Below are 23,100 nucleotides of genomic sequence, written 5' to 3' on the forward strand. Positions count from 1 at the left end.
GGAGGAATGCATGAATGACTATGTAGGGAGATTCGGGGTTGCAACTTGTAAACAGGTACGTGTAAGAAGCATATGGACTATAAACAGAGTTAACAGGCAGAGCTTTACACAATTTAATGACTAATGTTGCTGTAGATACTTTGTAACTAGCATTGATTAAGCTCAGGTTGCATTCGTTTGAACATGCGAGTATTTCAGTTATTATCTCATCGCACCCATAGGGAGAATGAGATACTGTAGTTCCTTTGCCAGTTGGGTCACATACAGCTATGTCAGTTGTCATACCAACAGTTGCCATGTTAATGGTTAAGCTACCTCTAGGGGGGGGGTCATTCATAGGTCCATGACTGAGGGAGGGGGTAAAATGTTTTCGTTTGTGTGTCCAAGTTTGTGTCAATCTGGACCGAATTCCTTCGAACTTGGTGGGAAAGTACCCCAGGGTGAACCCTTGTGTCGCACAGACACAGATCAGAGGTTATAATTAGCTGATGTTTATTCATAAATAAAACTAGAATTGAGAAAAGACTTGTAAAATGGTCAATCTGTGATGGATTTTGATGGGAGTTGCATCTATTTTCATGATTTGTAATGCCTGTTAGAGTGATTAGGACAATGGTGTCTGTAGACCTTTAAAATCTACGATACCCAGTCTTATGACTGAAAGCACTTTTAAACAAAAGATTCTTTGTTTTATGTTTCCATTCCATCTTTGCACAAAGTGGTTCACTTTTATCCTTTGTTTGAATGCCAAATGTATATTTGAAGATTGTTTTAATCTATAGCTTAAAGTCTGTAAGATATGTTCATTGCTGAGAATGCATTAAAATATACCAAAGATGGAATATACAATAATTATATTTTATTATTGATTTTGTGTCAATAAATAAATATGTGGTATTTGAATTAATAAGTTACCACGGAAAAGGTGAATATAAAACCATAAGAAGTGGAAGAATAACCCCTGAAGGCACGATTGAAAATATGACTTTCATTGTCCTAGGTAACTTACCTAAAAGACAACAGATCTAGTTCTAAGTTTTTTTCTTAAAACAAAGTACAAAAGTCATAACACACGATACACTATTCAACAATGAAATTCTAGCAGACAATGTTTAGCTCTCTAAGAATTCCTTTAGAAGCTGTGGCACATCTTTCTCTGCATAGTCCTTCACAAGAAAGGTCTTGCCATTATCGGCCCCTCGGATCATTGCTGATAATGCTGCAGAGAGGGACAAAGATTAATGAATAATTACATCTAGTTGAAAAACTTAAAAAGAGGTTTTTTTATTTGTAGCAATGCAGTAGAAAAGTCAGCTTTTACAGTGACTGTCAAGTTAGTAATATGCCACTTAAACCAGTAATTCTTTGTAATAGCCGATATACAATGGAATTTCTGTTCAAGCAAGTACATAAGTGTTCACACACACAGTGTCACAGGGTCTAAAACTTTCCAATCAAGCTTGGACTTAGACCTGTCAATTGTTTGATCCAATGAGAAACAGACGCATAGGCAAGGGGGGGGGGGGCAAAGGGGCGACTGCCCCCCCTTGAGCATCCTTTTTTTGTTCGTTTTTTATGATATCGCTAGTAATTTCAAATAGATAATGCTTATAGATGCAACTTGCAAGGCCTGGGAAGTGCCATTTACAGCGATATGGGAGGCATTTACGGCCAAAATTTCCAATGCCGAATCTACGGCTCTGATAATTTGCCTACAGATTCGCCCCTCCCTTGGCAAATTCCTCGCTCCGCGCCTGATGAGAAAAACACAATGTTGTGAACAAAACTAAATGAAAGCATTGAGAATGACTCTCAAGGGAGATGGGACAGCATTTTGAGCATTTTTCTTCTTTTGCAAGCAAACTCGGATGTGATAACATATCACCCAATATAAATGTGTGACTACTGTGATAAAATTCAGCTATTAGTGGGCTGTAGTATCAGAGAGACTAAATTATAGAAATGTACACAAATTTTCACTTAGGATTCTTACAATCTTCTTCATATATAAGTGATGTTGTACTAGCTTGAGCAAGGTATTTGCCCAACCCCACTCAAGCTTGCAGTTGTCAAACTCTGATAAGAAATGCAGCAATTGTTGAGTCTTTCTTTTATACTGCATGAACAGGAGGAATAAATTATACATATAATGGTTCCCCATCCGAGTTCTTTATAGCTATTCCCAGCAGACCTCTGAGGTTTCTGCTCTCAAGAAGTTTGAGATTGCACTGCTTTTATCCATACTAGAGGAGAACTCAGGAGATGACAGGTAGCCACTGCACATCTTTTATCAATCTGGAGGATGGTCAACGATATTCTATAAATAGCACTTCACTCTTATTAAACTGAAATATAAGGATCGTGCAAGGGTAGGTGACAGTCATCCATTGTATTGGTATATAAATTATTGATGATACAGAAATCAAGAGAATGTGGATTCCCGTTTTCTGTTTTCCCCTTCTGAATTTGTCAAAGGCAGGTAATTGCTTACAGAAATACACACCAATCAACAGCAACAGTTTTGCATGTTTAAGAAATACACACAAGTTTTGAAATTACACAGCCAGTTGTCTAAAGAGCCTCACTTTGAAGGACATGTTTGCTCTGTCTTTTCCATGTTCCATTTCTGAATGCGATAATACAACTTCTCAATACAATGGACAATTAAAGAAACTCACACTTTCCTTCAGTTGGACGGTAAAGGCAAAGGATCTTTTTGTTCATTGCTACCGCTCTGCCAATCTCATAGCCAACTCCTAAGGACGTTTGTGTCACCTCTGCGACAACAACTGCAAGATATGATAAAGACAACATTTACCGACAAGTAGAGTCAGAGAGTGAAAAACCGCTTAGGCTAACGTTGAAAATCAGCAGTATGGACTCCAAATTTCAACATGTTAAATTATATATTATTCAAAGTTTGCAAAGAACTCTTCAGGAGGTTTTGACCATCAAAACTTTTCCCAGACATTGAGATATGTTGAATTAGATTTAAAATTTTACAGAGGGCAAGTAAATTGAGGGTGACGGTAGAACGTTTCTTGCAGTTTAAGCACGAGTAACCATTATTTAGTTTCCTACCATATTTGGGGGTAACACAGCTGTAAATATGCTAACAATGATACATGTCAACTGTGTTGAATGTAATGTCTACTTGATTCTAAATTCTGATCCTTAAATTTATCGCCAAACATGTGAACAATAAAAGTGTTAACACCATTGAGTGCAGTGACTACAGATACTGATTCTGTGGGTACTATGGCTTTCTATCCAATACAACTACTAAACATGACAAATATCCATTGTACCATTCATTTTTACTGGAATATCTTACTTAATGACCTAAGCATCAACTCTGTTTGCAGACTAACCATGAACTGAACATATGTTGACCCGCTAACCTGTCTGGCACCAAAATAGCTTAAGATAACAAAAATTCCAACTGAAAAAGCGGGAGATTAGGAAAGAAAATAGGGAGAATTTGGCAAAAACTTCCAACTAAAGCAAGATAGCGATATAGTAAGAAACATATATAGAACTCACTTCACATCTGTAATAATATAGGCTAATTTAGCACTGCAGAACACAATGGCATAGGCCTAAGCATTTTATTCCACTATTTTTATGAAAAAGAAAGTGGAATTTCTCCAAGTTCCTAACCCAGGTAAAAGCATACTTGCTGCCCATTTCACTTCAACATTTCGATACTGCTGTGATATGAGCCGGTGAAAATAGGAGAGCACAAGATTGCCTGTAACACTGGGTATCTCCCGGTAAAATAGGGAAAAATGGCAGGTCTACATTCTGATCTTTGAAACTTGGTCTTTTCAAATCATCCTTTTGTATTTTTGTCTAAACTTCCCTTTAACAACCAGCTTTGTTTGGCATACTATACTTCATATGGATTAGAGTTTCAATCAAGGACAATGATATACTGTACCAATAACACAAATACAGTGAGAAAAGTCACTGTTTACATCTCGATCACAAGGATTAGTAACAATATTGGGGTGTTACTAAAACGAATGACAATTGCGTTACACATAACGAATGACAATATGTTGTACACACTAAAAAAAAGCGTTGACTAAAACGAATGACAGTAATGACAGCACAGACATTTGCTTCAACCGGATATCACTGTTCAAACTTCGTGGGTATCTAGATCTAGTAAAGTACGGACAAGATAAAAACGCACCTTATAGTAAGCGAAATGGTAAGTCTGATTTTAAAAAGTAAATTTAACTTTATTTTTTCCGATATTAATTGTTTGAAACTAACAATACTATATTATCTTGAAATGGCTTCAGTTATTTTTTTATATTATTCTACAGAGGTAAAAAGCACAGCACTCAAGCGCAATCTCACACAAAAACTTTCCCTGATGTGGTTTCTATCCGTAAATTACACCAAAACCCTGCAACCACGTGATGCGATTTTCCTCAAATCATTTTTGCGCAGAAACCAATAACCGCATTTACTCCACTCCGTTAATCATTCATTCTCTTCTCAACACTGTCCTTCGTTGTCATTCGTTGTCATTCGATGTCATTCGCTGTCATTCGCAAATGATAATTAATCCTGTACAAAGTCAATTGTCATGCGGTCATTCGCTGTCATTCGTTTTAGTTTGTCCCCAATATTGCACCCTCAGTTTAATATAAACATGCATTTCTCACATGTAAACAACATTATAAGGAGTTTTGATGATCCTTTCCCCCTAGTCTGTGAAAAGTACTACTATGAAAAGACAATCTACTCTGCAGGCTATCCATCTCTCTAGATCTGAAAGAGTCTAAATATGAACAACCTAACCTCCCCTCACACCCTCCCCTCCCCCCCCTGTCCCTGTCCTGCAGTTCCTTCTACCTACCATCAGATTCTTGCAGCCAATCGCAGTCTCTGTCATGAATGTGTTTTTCAGAAGGGTTCTCTGAAAAGATATCAGAAGAGTTCATTATTGTCACAGGTAGGAGCTGAATATGTATTTTAGATCCTCCTGCAAGCAGGAACTCGCGAAGAAGGCTCATCGAAGCGGCAAGCTGATCAAAGTCAGTCTCTTACATTCATCATTATAAATTGTCAATTATCAACAACTCTGTAACTGTATGACATACATTAACCTTGGAGTGACTCGAACCAGGGACCTTATGATTGGAAGGAACCGGCGTTAACCACTGAGCTAATACTCCATTTAGAGAGCTAACACTCCACAATAGAGAAGGTTAACTCCCTGATTATTGCCTGTTGAGCAATATCAGACTAAATATCTGATTATTATGAAACCACATAGTGCTGCAATCAAGATTCCAAGTGGCTTTGAACTATTCTGGAACTAGTAATGATCATACTCAGCACTCACTCTATGAGTTTGCTTTGGATTTAAACCAAGCTCTGATTATGGAGAAATTGGAACCAGATTATATAGGCCTACTGTAGTTATCAATAATATAGAAATGTGGCTCAATAATATCATGTACAGACTTAAAGTATGACTTTAGGCAGAATTTTTAGTCTTAATATGATATAGTGTAAGAAACAAAAAAGAGCCAAAAAATGAGTGCTGGTAAAGTTTCTATAGATATTGAGGTTTTCAAGATATTCACCTTTAAAATATTCATAAAATATGGAATACCAGACTTTAGTTTTAAGGCACATATAGGTAAGTAATAATGGATGGGATTGCTTCTCCTTTTAAAATGAAGCACTTGACAAACCTTTAAAACTGAGGTCCCCAACATGTTCAGTAAGGACCTTTCCATAGGTCTTTAGCTGATTTATGATTCTCATGTAAAGGTCTGCATCTTGACGACCTCCACGGATACTTCCACAAAAGTAGATCTTCATCTTTAGAGTTTAACTTCCTGAATCTATTATAAAGTGAGATAGACCTGCATCATTGTGTGTTTCATGTAACCATGCTTGTGATCGACTTTTGGAGCAAACAAAAATAAACTGCTGAGTCTAACCATCGCAACTTAGTACCTTATTGCTACTGCAGTAAAAAAAGTCCAATGGAATCATGCATATTGGTCTATTACTACTGTAGTAGATACTATTACATTAGACTGGAAAAATTTCTTGCTACCAAATTATGGAAAGTTGTTGTATATCATACACGGAGTCTCATTCTCTTTACCCTTTCAGATCATTAATGATTAATAATTATTAGAAACAAAACGATTAAATCTCAATAGGGCTATGAATATGAAAATCCTGACTTAGGCTAGTAGTACATATCGAGCAATTGTAATGACTACCTCCCATGCCCTAGATAAGCTAGACCAGCTAGTATAGCCTAGCCTAGGCGCCAAGTCTGACCATGGAGGTAAAACAGACTTTACCTCCATGGTCTGACAAAGCTGATGTTAATTTGTAATCAGTGGAGCAGGCGAAGTAGTAGTAGAGCGAAGTAGTAGAGAAGATACTATTACTAGTAATACGCTAGTGTAAATGACTGTGACTGTGAAGTGTGAGGACTGCCACTGAAGCATCATGAAAATATGTCTTCATTTTAGATACTGAAAGATAAAATGCTGAGAACTTACACTTTGTAAAACCATGTACATCAAGTTGCATCAGCAAATCGTCAAGATTGTTTTTCATACGAAACCCTTAATACCCAAAACAATAACAGTTGGCTACACACTTCGAAGTTAATAATTATCTCGCGCGCTTTGTCGTAGAGCGCTCTTCAGTATACTTCCGGTGATAAAAATGACGTCATCTCAGCAAGAAATTTTGAATCTGACAATGGCTACGGCTAACACCAGAAATATCAAGCAAATAAGTCATGTTAGAGATATTGTTTTGAACGGTCGAATATCTCCAGAAGTACAGAGCCGACTAGTAAAAGATATACTGAAGTTTCTGCTCTACCACCGTGATCAAATTCCGTTACCATATGATCAGTTGAAGTATTACTTTGAGAAACAGGTGAATACATTTATCGTGGAAGGGGTACCGTACTATAGCTTGAGCCTAGTGCCTGTTCGGTGTCTAAATTGCATACTGCGGGTAACGTAGTGGTTGGGCGGAGGGAAGGGATCATATTAGTTACTAGCCTAGTGAGGGCCTAGGTGGGAGATATTCACCCACATTTCCCTTCGATAAACACTTCATTCATTCATTTATTTCCAGCAAGTAACAACTATTACAGTAGTATTATAGAATAAAGACCAGTGTGTACATAACACAAATGATTTTTACATTTGTTTTAAACATTTGTTTGTTTTATTTTACATTTGGCGGTAGCAAATTTAAAACGAAAGTACAGTATGACTCACCAATTCGTCTAGCACAGCAATAATAAGCCCGAGACGACTGCGTCGGATTGTTGTGAATGAACGTAATAGAAAATGTAGGCGATTAACGTAGTTCATCATGTTGAGCGGTCGAAAGTCGAAGTGGTGTAAGTTCGAGCTAGCGGTAACTACAAAGGTAATTCAGGGCGCCATCAACTGCCGTATCAGTATTGATGTCAAATTACGCTGAGACATAATCCCCCTCACAGATCACTGACGGATACAAAGAAAGAAAAGGGAGTAAAACAAAATGAATATAAAACATATTTAGGAAAATCCTTAATCGATATCGTGTCATCCTAAGCAAGGGATCGGCAGAAGTGCCTATAGAAGTAGCTTTGTTGGTAGACGATGTAGCTGGCACGCATGATAACTTAACAGGCGTTACGGGGAACACCCCTCAGTCCGACAAGTTTTCAGTCCGACAAGTTTTCAGTCCGAAAATAAAATACACGTTTTCAGTCCGAAAATGAAATATACGTTTTCAGTCCGAAAATGAAATACACGTTTTCAGTCCGAAAATGAGATACACGTTTTCAGTTGGAGAATGAAAGCATGCAGTTTTAATGCCATAATACCACCAATAAACGGTGACAGCCCGAACTGATAGTAAAGAAATCGATTGAATCTTTCGTATTATGTCTCACATCACCGGCCTCAACCCCTTAACAACTATCAGTTACAAACATATGTAATCCGTTCTTTGCTCCTTAATCCGCTTCCTGTATAGTCATGGTTTATTTGGTTCTAATTCCATCAATGCAATTTACACTTACCTAGCGTCATACTTTCATTGTGTTACATTTTGTACTTTTCATTCGACTGCCAAGTATTGCTGACAAAGGTCTCAATATATTTTCTAAAACTTAACTCCTTATTTGTCACTTATGAGTCATATATATATATATATATATGTATATATATATATATATATATATATATATATATATATATATATATATATATATATATGTGTGTGTGTATATATATATATATATATATATATATATATATGTGTGTGTGTGTATATATATGTGTGTGTGTGTATATATATATATGTGTGTGTATATATATATATGTATATATATATATATATATGTGTATATATATATATTTTTTTGTGTGCAATTTTTGCAATTTAATAAAACAACATTCAAATACTTGAATATGTAGTACAAAATGCACAGAAGGTCCACTTTGTTGGGGCAGTTTTAGGTGATTTTGTGGTTTTCCCCTTCATACCAAAGTTAAGTGTACCACTGCCCTTGGAAGTCACCCCCCCCCCCCATCCATAAACTGAACCTTCAGACTCACACATAGACTCGTAGACCTGACGTCAAACTAGGTAAATTGTTATTTTTACAATTGGACACATTCTACTAGGAGCAGGGATACTAGGAGCAGGGATATTATTATTATTATACGGTGGAGGGTGGGGCGTGACCGTTTGAAAATGTGATCATAAAGACCTCTAAATGCAATGATTATAAAGCAAACATTTAACTGATGTAACTTTGGACACTCCCTCACCCCTTCTCGGCCTTGTGCACCCCCTCACCCCCTTCTCCCCTTTTACACCCCTCACCCCCTTCTCACCCTCTTATATCCCCCTCGAACTCGATAATCTTGTTCATATACGATACTTTTCTTTCTACATCTTCTACAATACATATAAGCAATAATACAACCGTCATCTTGTATGCAATTCAGAAAAGGCTATAAGAAAGCCTTGTCGTTAAGCACTGGCAAGCAATAATTGATTCATTTATTAACGTAACGTTAAGTTTGACTTGACAAGACTCTTCGACCGAGGAGCCGAGGATTATGGTTCATTTCGTCTTATATGTTTACAAGAGGAACAATTAAAAATCAGTAATCGCACCAAATGAACTAAACTCGGGCTATGATTTTTTTATGAGGTAGTAATAATCTTGAAGCGAGCGACTTTTCTTTTTTTTTAATAATGTAGAATTTTGAAGCCGTGGTTGCTTCTATCAAGATTGATAATTTGTACACAATGATCAGTTTAAAGAAACACATGACGATAAGAAACCCTTTGTTGTTCATTTTAATTGTCTTTTATGGCGTTTAGAGATAATCGATTTCAAACTCATGTGTGCGGCCTTTGTACTCTCAGTAAGATGTATCTATTGAGACAGAAATGTTCATATATATTGGCCATTCAAGTGATTCAACAGGCAATATATAAACTCAACATAATACGCGGTATAAACGGGGAGGTTTTCTGCTGTCTCTTTAGATTGTTACAATTTTTTTATTATTATTATTATCACCACAAGCATTGTAAATATACTTTGATGTAAATATATCTATTCTTAGAATTTTCTTATAAAGTTTCCATATTGATATTTTTTATCGTCATATGGCTTTATCACTGCTTTGCATATATGCCTATTATCAATAAAAATGAGCAAGGTTCAGTATGGCCTATATACGGTATACAAAGCCAATTTTGAAGGAAAATGTAGAGAGATCTTTTAGAAACATATCATCTTTCTTGATGATTAATTTTGAAAGTGTCTAAATGGTTTGTATCATATGACTAATAATTTCAGTTTTTAATATAATATTTCCCCGTAGACGTGTGTATTCCAGAAAGAAAAAGAAAGAAGTAGATATTAAAATATTAAAAGTTATCGCGTCCTCATATATTTGTAACGAACATTATTTATTATGTGCAAATAAAGATTTATTTTCAATATTGTACCCTGTCACTGAACATTTATGTTAATTATATCATTTTCAATGTTACCTACATAAAAAGAACAGCATATCAAATTTTATGAGATGCAGGTAAACATTTACAGATTTACAGATATAAATCGAACGTAACGTATACATGCGCATGTAGGGAATGGTTACCCCCGCCCCCCCCCCTACGTGCACGGACTCCCATGGGGTTTATGCGAGACCTGGATATGAGTATAAAAATTAATTAGCAAACAGCATACTGCCTTGAGGGAAAACACTTTCTTCACCTTTTCCTCAGCTTATTCTATCCGAAACAACATATATAAATATATATATATATATATATATATATATATATATATATATATAGGCCTATATATATATACATAGGCCTATATATATATATATATAGGCCTATATATTTATATATATATATATATATATAGGCCTATATATATATATATATATATGATAATTTAATAATATATAGGCCTATATATATAATGAACAGAATATATTTAAGCTCCGACTGAGAATGTGGATTTTATGAGAACGTGGATTTTATTTTCAGACTGAGAACGTGTCGGACTGAAAACTCGTTTTTTTCGAACTGAAAACGTGTATTTTATTTTCGGACTGAAAATGTGTATTTTATTTTCGGACTGAAAACGTGTATTTTATTTTCGGACTGAAAACGTGTATTTTATTTTCGGACTGAAAACGTGTCGGACTGAAAACTCGTTTTTTCGGACTGAGAACGTGTATTTTATTTTCGGACTGAAAACGTGTCCGACTGACAACGTGTACCCGGCGTTACGTCTGTGAGTGTAAGCTGCAGAAAGTAAGTTATTTCATCCTGATCAGTCCACTCTACTTTAAGCCGGTCAAGCGACACTGTGTCGTGCTTAGAACTTATGTCTACCACAAAAGTTTTATCTCCTTTGGAGATGATTTGGCAAACTTTGCGTAAGGACGGTGGTTGAGGAAAATCATTAATAGCTTTGACCTTCGCCGGTAAGGGGTGAATTTCTTTGGAATCAACTGTATGTCCAAGAAATGCAAGTGTAGGAACTCCAAATTAATTTTTACCTGGGTTAATGACAACTCTTTTTTCTTGAAGTCTCAAATGATCCATATGTTTGTTGTTTGATTTGCTAACTAGTGATGATTTTATCATCAATGTTCATAGACATAACAAAATTCCAGTCCACGCATATTTACGCATTACCACATCCATGAAGCGCTGCAATGTTTGTTCCGCAATAATGAGACTGAATGTCATACTTTTGCATTTGAACAGACCGAAAGGTGTTGTTATTGCCGTTTTGCAAATGTCCGACTCCTTAAATGGGATGTGGTGATATTCTTGTACTAGGTCAATCTTGGAATAAACTTTGCGCCATTACGTGAAAGCAGAAAAGGCTTTTTGGTTCCTTGCTTTTTGCAAAGCAAGGAACCTATGCGTTCAACTTGGCGTGTGTGTGTATGTGTGTGTGTATGTGTGTGTGTGTGTGTATGTGTGTGTGTGTGTATGTGACGCTTGGCTTGTGTACACGATATCTCAATAAGGAAATGATGTATCATGATCAAACTTGTTGGGTGGATAGCCCATAGTAAGAGGAAGATCCCTATTTTTTTTGGTGCCCGCAAAGGTCACCAAAGGTCAGTTAGATGCCAAAAACCAATATATTAAAAACAGCAATAACTCCCATTGACAGGGTCCCACATGATTGATATTTTGGGAGTAGTTGTGAATGGGGTAAGGGATCGTTTTCAAACATAACGGTAATGTGATCCAAGGTCAACAAAGGTCAATTAATGATAAAAAACTAGTATTTTTGCGATAACTTGAGAACGAAATGTCCGTTGGGAGTTGCTTCAGAGTTATCCAATTGTCGACCCGCATCTGGGTGACCCTTGACCTCAATTTGACCTCTGGTGACCTTTACGTGTTTTGGGGGATTTTTACAGTTTTGATGCTATTTTCAGATGTCAAAGGTACCTTCTGATCATAAATGTCAATAGGTTGACCCCGTGTGACCTTTATGTGCGAAGATATATGGGGTCAAAGTTTTTCGGTCGGAGTTAGGATGGCTGTACAGACTTGTCGTTTTGTTTTTTGGAATCAGGAGATTAAACTACATCTGAAACCAAGGTCAAAAGGTCAAAGGTCAAATTTGAAAAAATGTGCTTATTTTGGGAGGAAACGAGCAAAAAAGAAAATGTTAGGTTTTGATGCTAGATTTGGATATCAAAGGTACCTTTCGATCAAAAATGTCAATTGGTTGACCTTCGTGTGACCTTCGTGTGCGAAGTTATACGAGGTCAAAGTTAATTTTCAGACATTTAATGCAACAACTCCCAGTTCCAAGGTGTGACATGCTTGATATTTTTGGACAAGTTGCAATTGGTATAGGGGAATATTTTCAAACTTAACGGTCATGTGATCCGAGGTCACCAAAGGTCAATTAATGTTAAAAAACTAGTATTTTGGGGGTAGAAAATGGGCAAAGAAAAAAATGTTTGAATTTGTATAGTTTGATTCTCTATTTAGGTCTCATCAATCAAAAATGTCAATAAGTTGACCCAAGGTGACCTTTGTGTGTTAAGTTATATGAGGTCAAAGTTAATTTTCAGACATTTAGTGTAATAACTCCCAGTGCCAAGGTGTTGCACAGTTGATATTTTGAGACAAGTTGCAAATGGTATAGGGGAATATTTTCAAACTTAACGGTCATGTGATCCGAGGTCACCAAAGGTCAATTAATGATAAAAAACTAATATTTTTGCGATAACTTGAGAACAAATTGTCTGTTAGGGTTGGGAGTTGCTTCAATGTAATCCAATTGTCGACCCGCATCTGGGTGACCCTTGACCTCAATTTGACCTTTGGTGACCTTTTCGTGTTTTGTGGATTTTTACAGTTTCGATGCTATTTTCAGATGTTAAAGGTACCTTCTGATCATAAATGTCAATGGGTTGACCCCCGTGTGACCTTCGTGTGCGAAGTTATATGAGGTCAAAGTTAATTTTCAGACATTTAATGCAATAACTCCCAGTTCCAAGGTGCGACAAGGCTGATTTTTTTGGAAAAGTTGCAAATGGTATAGGGGAATATTTTCAAACTTAACGGTCATGTGATCCAAGGTCACCAAAGGTCAATTAATGATAAAAAACTAATATTTTTGCGATAACTTGAGAACAAATTGTCTGTTTGGGTTGGAGGTTGCTTCAATGTAATCCAATTGTCGACCCACATCTGGGTGACCCTTGACCTCAATTTGACCTCTGGTGACCTTTTTGTGTTTTGTGGATTTTTACAGTTTTGATGCTATTTTCAGATGTTAAAGGTACCTTCTGATCAAAAATGTCAATGGGTTGACCCCCGTGTGACCTTCGTGTGCGAAGTTATATGAGGTCAAAGTTAATTTTCAGACATTTAATGCAATAACTCCCAGTTCCAAGGTGCGACAAGGCTGATTTTTTTAGAGAAGTTGCAAATGGTATAGGGGAATATTTTCAAACTTAACGGTCATGTGATACAAGGTCACCAAAGCTCAACTAATAATAAAAAACTAGTATTTTTGCGATCACTTGAGAACAAATTGTCCGTTACGGTTGGGAGTTGCTTCAATGTAATCCAATTGTTGACACGCATCTGGGTGACCCTTGACCTCAATTTGACCTTTGGTGACCTTTTCGTGTTTTGTGGAGTTTTACAGTTTCGATGCTATTTTCAGATGTCAAAGGTACCTTCTGATCACAAATGTCAACAGGTTGACCCCTGTGTGACCTTCGTGTGCGAAGTTATATGAGGTCAAAGTTAATTTTCAGACATTTAATGCAATAACTCCCAGTTCCAAGGTGTTACAAGGTTCATTTTTTTGGAAAAGTTGCAAATGGTATAGGAGAATATTTTCAAACTTAGCGGTCATGTGATCCAACGTCACCAAAGGTCAGCTAATGATAAAAAAGTAGTATTTTGGGGGGAGAAATTGGGCAAAGAAAAAATGTTTGAATTTTGACAGTCATGCTCTATTTAGGTCTCACCGATCAAAAATGTCAATTGGTTGACCTCTGGGTGACCTTTGTGTGTGAAGTTATGTATACAAGTTCAAAGTTAATTTTTAGACATTTAATGCAATTAAATCTCAATGTCAAGGTGTGACATGGTTGATATTTTGGGACAAGTTGTGAATGGGGTGGTGGAACATTTTGAAACTTAAAGGTCATGCCATCTGAGGTCACCAATGTTATCATATCTGTTGACACGCTTGTAGGTCTCTTATATTTCTTACATTTTCGACGCCATATTTAGATCTCAAAAGTGCCTTTTGATCAAAAATCCGATCACATTTTGTGATCACAAAAGTGTTGGCTACAGTGTTGGTTACTTTATGGGAACATGTAGGACCACCATAACTTGGACTATTTGAGCCCAATCTTGCTTGATAATATTATGTGTATTGTCATATACCCTAAGCAAGGAACCACAGTGCCCTTGGGTTCTTGTTAGATGGTTCTTAATAGAAACTACAGGATCCATCCATAATATAATAAAAAGTATGTTGAGATCCTTCACAAAATATGAAAAGTTTATATAACGAAATGAAGGAATGCGATTCCGATTAATAAATCAATAGGGGTCCGATAGGGATGTTTCCCAAATCAATGAGAACTATCCTATCTAAAATAATAAGGCGATTAACGCAGTTGGTACTCCTCGTTTTGAGCAGTCGAAGTCGAAAGTTGAAGTGGTTTAAGTTCAATCTAGCAATACTACAAGGGTAATTGAGGGCGCTATCAATTGATGGAAAAAGTAGTGGTGTCAAATTACGCTGCTACATACAAACTGTTATTGTACCTTTATTGCATGGAAAAGGATACAACTAAGTGATAAACTGGTGCTTGTTTACCCAATGGTTGGTTAAATAACTATGACACTCTCATATATACCTGATCGTCCGTTCAGAAGGCATTGCTTACTGTATCAACCAATCATCCGATAAATATGCCTTGTGGAATGCTTCGTTAACCAACTAGGGAACTTAACACAAATGTTGGCAAATGTCCAACCTGGGTAAGGGTCTTAAAGAGAAAATTTTGCTTTGGTTAAGGTGCTATCATTTCCATTATTTTAAATACATTCATATAATACAGTACATGTATTTATTTTTTAGCATGTGTTATTGAATGTAAGGCCATTTGCAAGAAAGTCTGAAATGTTATGTTTATTTGGGAGGTGAGGACATTGAAATTATTGTTCTGCTTATGAAGATTAATTTTGGTCTCTTACAGTGACCTCATTATGTCTTCCATTATGCAAAACCTCATTGTGGATCAGATATATATTGTGGATAAACAAAGAGTATGTTATTGTCTGAACTCTTTGAATGTGACCAAATTTTGGCAAAAAATGTATAAGTCATTTCCTACTGAATGGTATCAAAAATGTATTTATTTTTGAGACCATTGAGATTGAGTGCATAATGAGGCCTTAAAAAGATACAGCACCTGAAGGTTTACAATAGTGTATAATATGTTACAAACAAATACACATGATACATTGACGTGAACAGTTATAGTGGAATGCACATAATTATAATGAATAAATTTCACAATTTTATATCTCAACAATGGAACAAGTTAGCATGAAGCTAATGTTTGAACACAGATCCATGGGTCACTTTTTACATGCTCTGTATTATGTATCTTTTAAAAAAATTAAAAACATCTTTATACATTTAATACTGGAATAGTTTTTATATTTGTCTTTCCCATTTTCATCCAAATACAGGAGAACATTAAGAAAGGATCAGAGGCGAGCAAACTGAGCCAGCTCCTAGATGCTGTCCAAGATTTTTGCGATAATCTTGATGTAATATTCTCACAGTCGGTGTCTGTTGAAAGTCTTTGGATTCTTATTGGTCCAACTGTGGCCACACCTAAGGAGGTTTTCCAGATTCACTTTTCTAATCATTCTTCTTCAGAGCCATTGAGTACTATTCCATCGACCAAACTGTGTAGCCGTCTTCTACACAAGAGTCTAGTTACATACAATGCATTAATTGATACCAATCCACCTCCGATTACATCATTGCATATACTGTTTCAAGGTCAAAGGTCGAGTAATATACAATGGTTTAAACCCAAGCACAGTTTCAAGGTCCCTAAGAGAGGGCAGTCTTTTACATTTCATATTTTGAGCTATAAAGAGTTGTCAATGGTAGAGGAAGCATCAAATATGGCCAAAGAGAAAGATCCTCAGCTACACCAAAGAGAAGACTTCAACAGGATAGGAAACAATACCAGCGATTACAACAGAGAAGACGATTTGATATGGTATGCAGCACCAAAGGCAATTAAAGGTGTGAGAGATACTGTCCTATGTATACCAAAGCAAGGAGAAACATGGGTGCAATAAATACACAATATTGATGATGATAATGAAAATGTTGATGTGTGATGAATTTAAGGTGTACATTTAAATAGAATTTTAACTTACTAGAATCTAGTTGAACTATTTACAGTACTATTCAAGATAATGAGATTTTTATATATTCAGGTTTAGACATGTTTTGTTCCATCTTATTACCTAGATTGTATTTCGTTGGCTTTGTAAGTCAATGACATACAGGAGTCTGAATTGCAAGTACAGTATTATTTTACAGGATTTCATTTTGGAAGTCAAAACTCATGTAAATTAATGTTAACATCCAAAAATATTTGTACAAACTAAAGAAAAATGTTCATGTGTGAAAATTTTGTTTCATTTTATTTGAGAAGCATAAAATCTATGACCACTACCTGAAATATAATCTATGAACACTACCTAAAACATATACTGTGAGTAACAGTATACTGCGTATGTCAAATGTCAGGAACACACACAAAAATGTATCATTGTATTTACTACTGGGGTTGAGGTGATCCAGTTCTGTGTGTGAATCTGTTTGAATGTGGTACGGGCGGAGGGGGTGGGGGGATGGGGAGGAAGGGGGTGGGGAGGAGGATGAGGGTAGGATTGTGGTTTAGATTTGTGGATTATGATGTCTTACTGTGGTTGCAATGTAATTCGAAATACAAATTGGAGATTGGGTTCGTATTTTACCATTTTTGTAGATTTCGGTCCAACTCATTTGATAGTTGGACCAAGATATTCTGACTCCTATACTTAAGTTTCTTTACAATATCCGAACTGTTTCTCCAATCTTAGAATCGCTTTTATGAAAATGTAAAAAGAATTAAGTAACCACCCACCCACCCACTAAGTTTTCTCTCCACATACCTTCTTAGAAAGTGTTTGTAAATTGGGGAGGGGGGGGGGGGAGGAGGAGGGGGATGCAAAAGATTGATGCAGTGTAATTTAATAAACTTGTTTTAGTGATTGCACCTAACTTGATTCAAAGACTGCCTTTACAAGTCTCTGCCACATTGCATACCTCGGAAGCTCTACGATTCTCACAAATTTATGAATACCATGTAATTAATTATCTCCAAATCAGTCAAAGAAATGAGTTGTCAGCTTTTCAAGCATTGCCTGTTACTTTCTTACATATATCAGTTTTTTTTTTATGTTTCGATTTACTCGTTAACAGAGTGTGTGGACACACTGACGAGGATGGGTAGCTATGGATACTATACGCTGGAGAGGGTGGCTAAATATGGATACCAAATTACTGATTCCGTAGTTGTTATTACTGGTTAGTCAGAAATTCCAGAATGGTACCATTTTTTAAGGCTACCATAACATCTTGTTTTCTAGAAGTGCAGAGCTTTCACAGTGTGTCAGGGAGTATCACAATGTGGTTTTAATGTAAAACTGTGATACGTGTTCTGCAATTTTTTTCTGTTCCATTCGACATACTCTCAACTGGGACATCTTTCAGTGGTCATGTTAAAGTCAAGTATATCAAAAATTATCTCAGGGGTTGTTTTCTATGGCCCAGCGTGGTTGGTAGAATTGATCTTTTCAAATTGAATGCTCTGGCACCTTATACTTATTACAATGGCAAAACAGATTTTATATGGCAATTTTACCTAGTATGAAAATGAAATGAAAGTGATGTAAAAATCAGTATATAGCACTTGTTTGCTGGAGAAAGGATATCAAGATATGTCCATGGATTTGGTCGAGTTGCTTTCTTCATCGAGAAAGTTTAGATATTTCTCGTGAGCTTAAGAATATTCTATACCTCAATAGTATTTTATAATACAGAGAGTGTGTGAGCGATTGTGTGGGGGCTTCAGTTGTATGGTATACAAATTCAGCCAGGAGTCAGGACCCAAAATGCTAAATCATGTTATATATGGTTTCTGGAATAATATCCATAAATAATTAAGCTTCAGCCTCAGATATTTTTTTCTCTGTTTTAGCTTTCATAAATTGCAGAATCCAAACCATGTAACACAATTTGACTCTTGTTACATGAATATTCAATTCCACATAGCAACCATTTTGCAGTGATATGCCTGCAAGGATAGTATTCTTCACATGATGTCATTGAACAGAATACCAAGAAACAATTTCCAAAGCCCAATTATTTATATTTTTCTTTAAAAAAAAGGAGGCAACTTTCAGTTTAATATGCCACTATTAAACTAAATTTCTGTGCAGACTCCAAAATCTATGTTGTAATAGATGCTGTGTAATTACTGACTGTGGATGAGTTTTATTACCATAGCAACAATCCTATCAGCCCGGTTCATTTGTTCATCTTTCTTCATAACTTTTCTGTGTGTGAACTTACAATTGATCATTTGAGTCTTGGCATTGCACTGAACTTTGCAGACTTATTGTTTATGTTGCTAGTACAAATGAACAATTTATGTGAAAGATTTCTTTTATTATCAAATGTTCATGTCATATCATATATTATATATACTAGATCTTCCTTTTTTGATAATAAAATATGTAGAAATTTTTTATAAAATTGATTTCATTATTGTACATGTTTCCTTTACTTTAAAGTTTTTATACTTCCTATGTATGGGATTACAGAAATTAATAGCTGTTACATTTGTTGTACAGAATAAATGAATTTTCCTTTCTTTACATTACAATTGGCGAAGCCAATTTTGTGGGCTCGCGAGCATTGCCCCAGTAATGATTAAAAATTGTGGCATTTTTGGGGGCTGGTGGCGAAGGCACATGATGATGTTTCTTAGGAAGCCTCTTCGATGAAACCTTGTACAACGGGTAAAATTTACTCAACCCTAACCCTATAAGACTAGTATAAGAGAATTCGGTGACTCCCACCAACCACTGCACACTACGTATTAGGTATTTACCAAGGTTATGATGTGTGGAAGCCTTGCTCAATCGAACCCAGCTCTTCCCAGTGCATGCAGCAAGTAGTAATAAAAACAAAAATAATTTAGTACTAACATGCATTTATACGACTAGCCATTGATCGATCAATCTTCTAATTATCGGTTAATAATAGGTCAAAGATCCGAAGAAAAAAAGTGGATCATATTTGTCTACACTTGAAAAAATTGCGATTATTCGAAGGAAAGGGCTGTAGTAGAATCCTTCTATTTTCAATACAATTAACCGTTAATTGTATTGTACCTATTCTGCCTCGAATATGAGCAATAATTGGAATAACTTATACAGCGTGATATCTATACAGTCCGACACTTCTATCAGTTCTCCCGTTCTATTGTCAATACACAAAGTATTATTACGTTCTCTTTATTTGTTAATTTGTTTTCAATAAATAGAAATTACCTCACCGATTCGAAATATATCTCCTTTAATACTACTGGGCCTCATATGCACACGTCAAACGGTTTTGCTGCTTTTTTATTGCATTGTTCATCTCCATTTTTCTGCATTATTCTGATAGTGATAACGGTCACACATTTCTTATGAAACCAGTGTACCATTGAGGATTGCAAGAAATCTTTGAGATAGGCTCTAATTGGGCAGTACCTGTCATCTGATCACGGAGAAACATACATAGCTCTGATTGAGTCCCCGGGTCACTTGTGTCAAGAATACACTAATAAACGCTGTGAAATTGATTTTATGAAGTTGATAACTTTGCAGGGTAGGGTATGGGCTCGCGAGGACGGCTCGGAAGACGAATTGGGCTCGTGATCGAAAAAAGGCTGAAAACCAAGGCATTAAGAGGATAAGCCAATCAAGTACCCTATTTGAAGATTTAATTTCTGTCTTCATTGACATCAGTGAAATTTGTCATAACAAGATGAATGCATAGAAAGATGGACACAAAAAGTCACAAATAATTGTTTTCAATATTTTATTGCAGTTTGATCTCTCATGATGTAAGTAATTGGTCAATTCTAGACTTCTGAGTTTAATATGTTAGCATTGTATCTTAGCCTCAAAATTGAGAGTTGTTAATGTCAACTCGTAACACAACATTTAAGTTCAGATAATATTAAGTTAAGATAACATTGCAGAGCAAAAGCATTAATCTGCATTCACCTACCAGTTCTCTAAAACTAATTTGTAAACCTTGTTCTCTGTAATTTATAAATTAATAAGTTAATTAGATAAAAAGCAATGTATCACACTTTGGCTATTCATGCCTGCTGAAGGATCTCACTTATTATGGCTTGCTTTTCCTTCATTTTATTTTCATCTAAAACTAAGCATTAGACCTCGGTGTAAAAGAATAAAAGCCCCTTTCTCCATAAATATCAAATAACGGGTCAAGGACATTTTACTCTGTTTTGAAATCGAAGGTTAATGTCATTTCTGAAAGCATTCTGGTTAATATTATCAGCTTGATAAATAAACTCTTAAAATGTTAACATAAACAAAGCTTACTACAATATGACAATGAACAATTTTCCCATTGAAGATATTACATTCAATGACCTTTGACCTTCCACACAATCCTAACCAAAACGTTAAAATTTATATTTAAAAAAAAAAATGCATCACATTGCTAGAAGATTCTTCTCTGTTCTATATTTTGCCTACTTTAAAAGTTTCATATTCAACAGTTTCTAAACTAATATTTTTAGCAAATTTTGATAGACAAAGACATTTGTCAAGGAGACAGAATTTAGTCTCCTGACCAAAGAATGCAAAAGAGCAAATCTTTCACCTCCAACATGTTTTTTAATTTCGTGGAGCCTTGCAATCTTCTCTCTACTATCACCAACATGAACTGGACAAGCCAACCTCCTGTGGGGCAAGTATGTAACAAATCAAAAACTAATCTAGAAGGAATGATGCCTCACTGTCAATATTAACTGACATCATTTGTCTGAGTTGTACGTGAAAAAATCTGTACGTCTGTGCATCTGCTTCTGACACTTCAAAAAACTCATGTTTAAACAGTTCGACTACAACTCGAATGAGCATGCCTCCCTCGCTCAGAATCCCTTGAATTTTTTTTTAAGAACCTTTCTCCTGCATAAATTTTCACACATAATATTTCTGAATATTGCACAGAAACTATACAGGCCTTTTAAATTTTTAATGTACAATTCTCTTGATCGTGAAAGAAACGCATATAGTACACAAACTTTACAAAATATTACAAAAAATGGACCGTACCGAAACTGACACACAAGACTGGTAGCAAGAAATATGATGACATCGACTTATGAAGTACTATATATAGTAAGAAAGGAACAGAATAATAAAAAGCTGCACTGCGGTAGTTAAGTGTTTACAAAACATTGGTAAACTTAATCAAACAAACCTAGTGACCTTTATTATGTAGTACATAGATACAGATGGTATCAACATTAAGTACTTTTAGTTCAAGATGTTAATGTATACTGTTCTACATATACCATGGCAAGCCAAACGGATACAAAATACACCAGTTGGACCTCTCTATGGATTACCAACTTTTAAGTACTGGCTGTGTTTTGGTTAGGCGATCATAATTAAGTCGCAAATCTTCTTCCTGTATTTTTTTAGTTTTTGCATCCCTCCGTCGGCCATGATCTCCTTGGTGACCCAAAGAATATAAAATATTCACTGGCAGTTGGATTCTTGGCATAATCACCGATAAAAAGGTCAAAAGTAGTTAACTGAGAAGGCATCACCGTACGTCTTCTGTACAAAGTACTTTTTAAGATCACGATTATCCCAGCCTATGGATCCGACTATCTCGAAGAGTCTATTGTTTGTCTCCTTCCAATCACCGTAATATCATTTAGCAACATTTCCACAGAGGTATCCACACAAGAACAATGTTAGCACCATGTGTAACTGACTCGATTGCCCATTCAACCTCAAGAGTAGTGATAGGCAGAAAATATCAGCTACAACCTGAAAATACTAGGAAAGGTGAAAGGTCTCTTAACTTTGCACTTGCTTTCAATCAGCTCTCCTGGGAAGTGAAAAAAGGAAGGAAAGAAAGCATAAATCATCTACTAAGATCTCGGGAAGTATCGTCGTTTACAATACAGAGGGTCAATCCATTCATTTTCTACTATAGAAGGTGGAAGGGCATGTCAACATTATGATATAAACGAAGTCACATAACAATGTTGCAGTTTGCAGTCAACGTTATAAAATCTTCATTTGCAGTCAACGTTATAAAAGTTAAGAATGGACAGTACCTTGTTGATATTACTTTAAGTTTGTACATATCTGTAATACTTTACTACTTAATTTTCAGGGGAATAATAAAAGTTTACCAGTCGTTTATTCTTACCCAGTTAACAAGTATAATACCTCAGATGTTACAGTACAGTTGCCTTCTTGTTACTATTGTAAGAGTGTTGACAAATAAAGTTGCCTGCATATCGGGTAGTGACATTGTACACTAGCCTACTCACTATTCCTTCCTTTAAGGGTGTGTACTATCAATCTTGGCAGGTTATTGCCCTACAAAATGTTTTCAAACCGCTACTAAAGTGCAATCTATATTCCAGGGTAAGTCGTATACAGGCTACAGCACAACAAATGTTCTGAGCAGGACACTGGAGTTGAAGAACTTCCTCTTGGCAGTTTACTTTGTTTACTTAAGGAGAAGTAAAGACTTTCTCCAGACTGTGTAACAGTGTGTGATCTTGTCTGTGCAAACTTGTCCCTTTCAAACTAGATGCTTGGTACGGAAAGGCAGATTTCCTGAGTTTTTATTGT

The 23,100-nt window shown here is 35.9% G+C and overlaps 3 protein-coding genes across 8 annotated transcripts in view; 1 reads left to right on the forward strand and 2 right to left on the reverse strand.

Annotated features, from left to right (window-relative positions):
• Nucleotides 1-545: 545 nt before the first annotated feature.
• On the reverse strand, nt 546-6,689 carry LOC139970734 (putative 2'-deoxynucleoside 5'-phosphate N-hydrolase 1). 4 transcript variants are annotated; one of them, XM_071976683.1, is made up of 5 exons: nt 6,549-6,689; nt 5,718-5,870; nt 4,874-4,933; nt 2,679-2,789; nt 546-1,219 (listed from the first exon to the last, which is right to left on the reverse strand). In XM_071976683.1, exons 2-5 carry the CDS (start codon nt 5,845-5,847, stop codon nt 1,113-1,115), a joined length of 408 nt encoding a protein of 135 aa, XP_071832784.1. In that variant the 5' UTR covers nt 5,848-5,870; nt 6,549-6,689; the 3' UTR covers nt 546-1,112. The 4 variants fall into 4 exon arrangements, with proteins under 4 accessions (XP_071832784.1, XP_071832787.1, XP_071832786.1 ...); XM_071976686.1 differs by lacking the exon at nt 6,549-6,689 and adding an exon at nt 6,435-6,518; XM_071976685.1 differs by lacking the exon at nt 6,549-6,689 and adding an exon at nt 6,345-6,452.
• On the forward strand, nt 6,574-20,910 carry LOC139970732 (MAD2L1-binding protein-like). The gene is made up of 2 exons (XM_071976682.1): nt 6,574-6,936; nt 15,814-20,910. The coding sequence occupies exons 1-2, from the start codon at nt 6,718-6,720 to the stop codon at nt 16,438-16,440; spliced, it is 846 nt and encodes a 281-aa protein (XP_071832783.1). The 5' UTR covers nt 6,574-6,717; the 3' UTR covers nt 16,441-20,910.
• LOC139970730 (putative FERM domain-containing protein FRMD8P1) overlaps nt 20,268-23,100 on the reverse strand; it is a 28,709-nt gene continuing 25,876 nt past the window's right edge. For all 3 annotated transcript variants that reach the window (XM_071976678.1, XM_071976680.1, XM_071976679.1), the window contains one exon: nt 20,268-22,342. In XM_071976678.1, coding sequence (XP_071832779.1) covers nt 22,275-22,342 — 68 coding nt within the window. In that variant the 3' untranslated portion in view covers nt 20,268-22,274. The remainder of the gene's footprint in view (nt 22,343-23,100) is intronic.

Source organism: Apostichopus japonicus, chromosome 8 (genome assembly GCF_037975245.1).
Source record: "Apostichopus japonicus isolate 1M-3 chromosome 8, ASM3797524v1, whole genome shotgun sequence".
In the NCBI taxonomy this organism is placed as follows: Eukaryota; Metazoa; Echinodermata; class Holothuroidea; order Aspidochirotida; family Stichopodidae; genus Apostichopus; species Apostichopus japonicus.

What these genes read in the sequence shown, in the direction of transcription:
- LOC139970734 (XM_071976683.1), bottom strand. Translation starts at nt 5,847, where the DNA reads ATGAAGATCTACTTTTGTGGAAGTATCCGTGGAGGTCGTCAAGATGCA. An exon ending in TGGGGACCTCAGTTTTAAAG is followed by an intron (nt 4,934 to 5,717) that starts GTTTGTCAAGTG and finishes ATATCTTTTCAG; the next exon opens with AGAACCCTTCTGAAAAACAC. An exon ending in TTGGCTGCAAGAATCTGATG is followed by an intron (nt 2,790 to 4,873) that starts GTAGGTAGAAGG and finishes CATATCTTGCAG; the next exon opens with TTGTTGTCGCAGAGGTGACA.
- LOC139970732 (XM_071976682.1), top strand. Translation starts at nt 6,718, where the DNA reads ATGACGTCATCTCAGCAAGAAATTTTGAATCTGACAATGGCTACGGCT. An exon ending in AGTATTACTTTGAGAAACAG is followed by an intron (nt 6,937 to 15,813) that starts GTGAATACATTT and finishes ATCCAAATACAG; the next exon opens with GAGAACATTAAGAAAGGATC.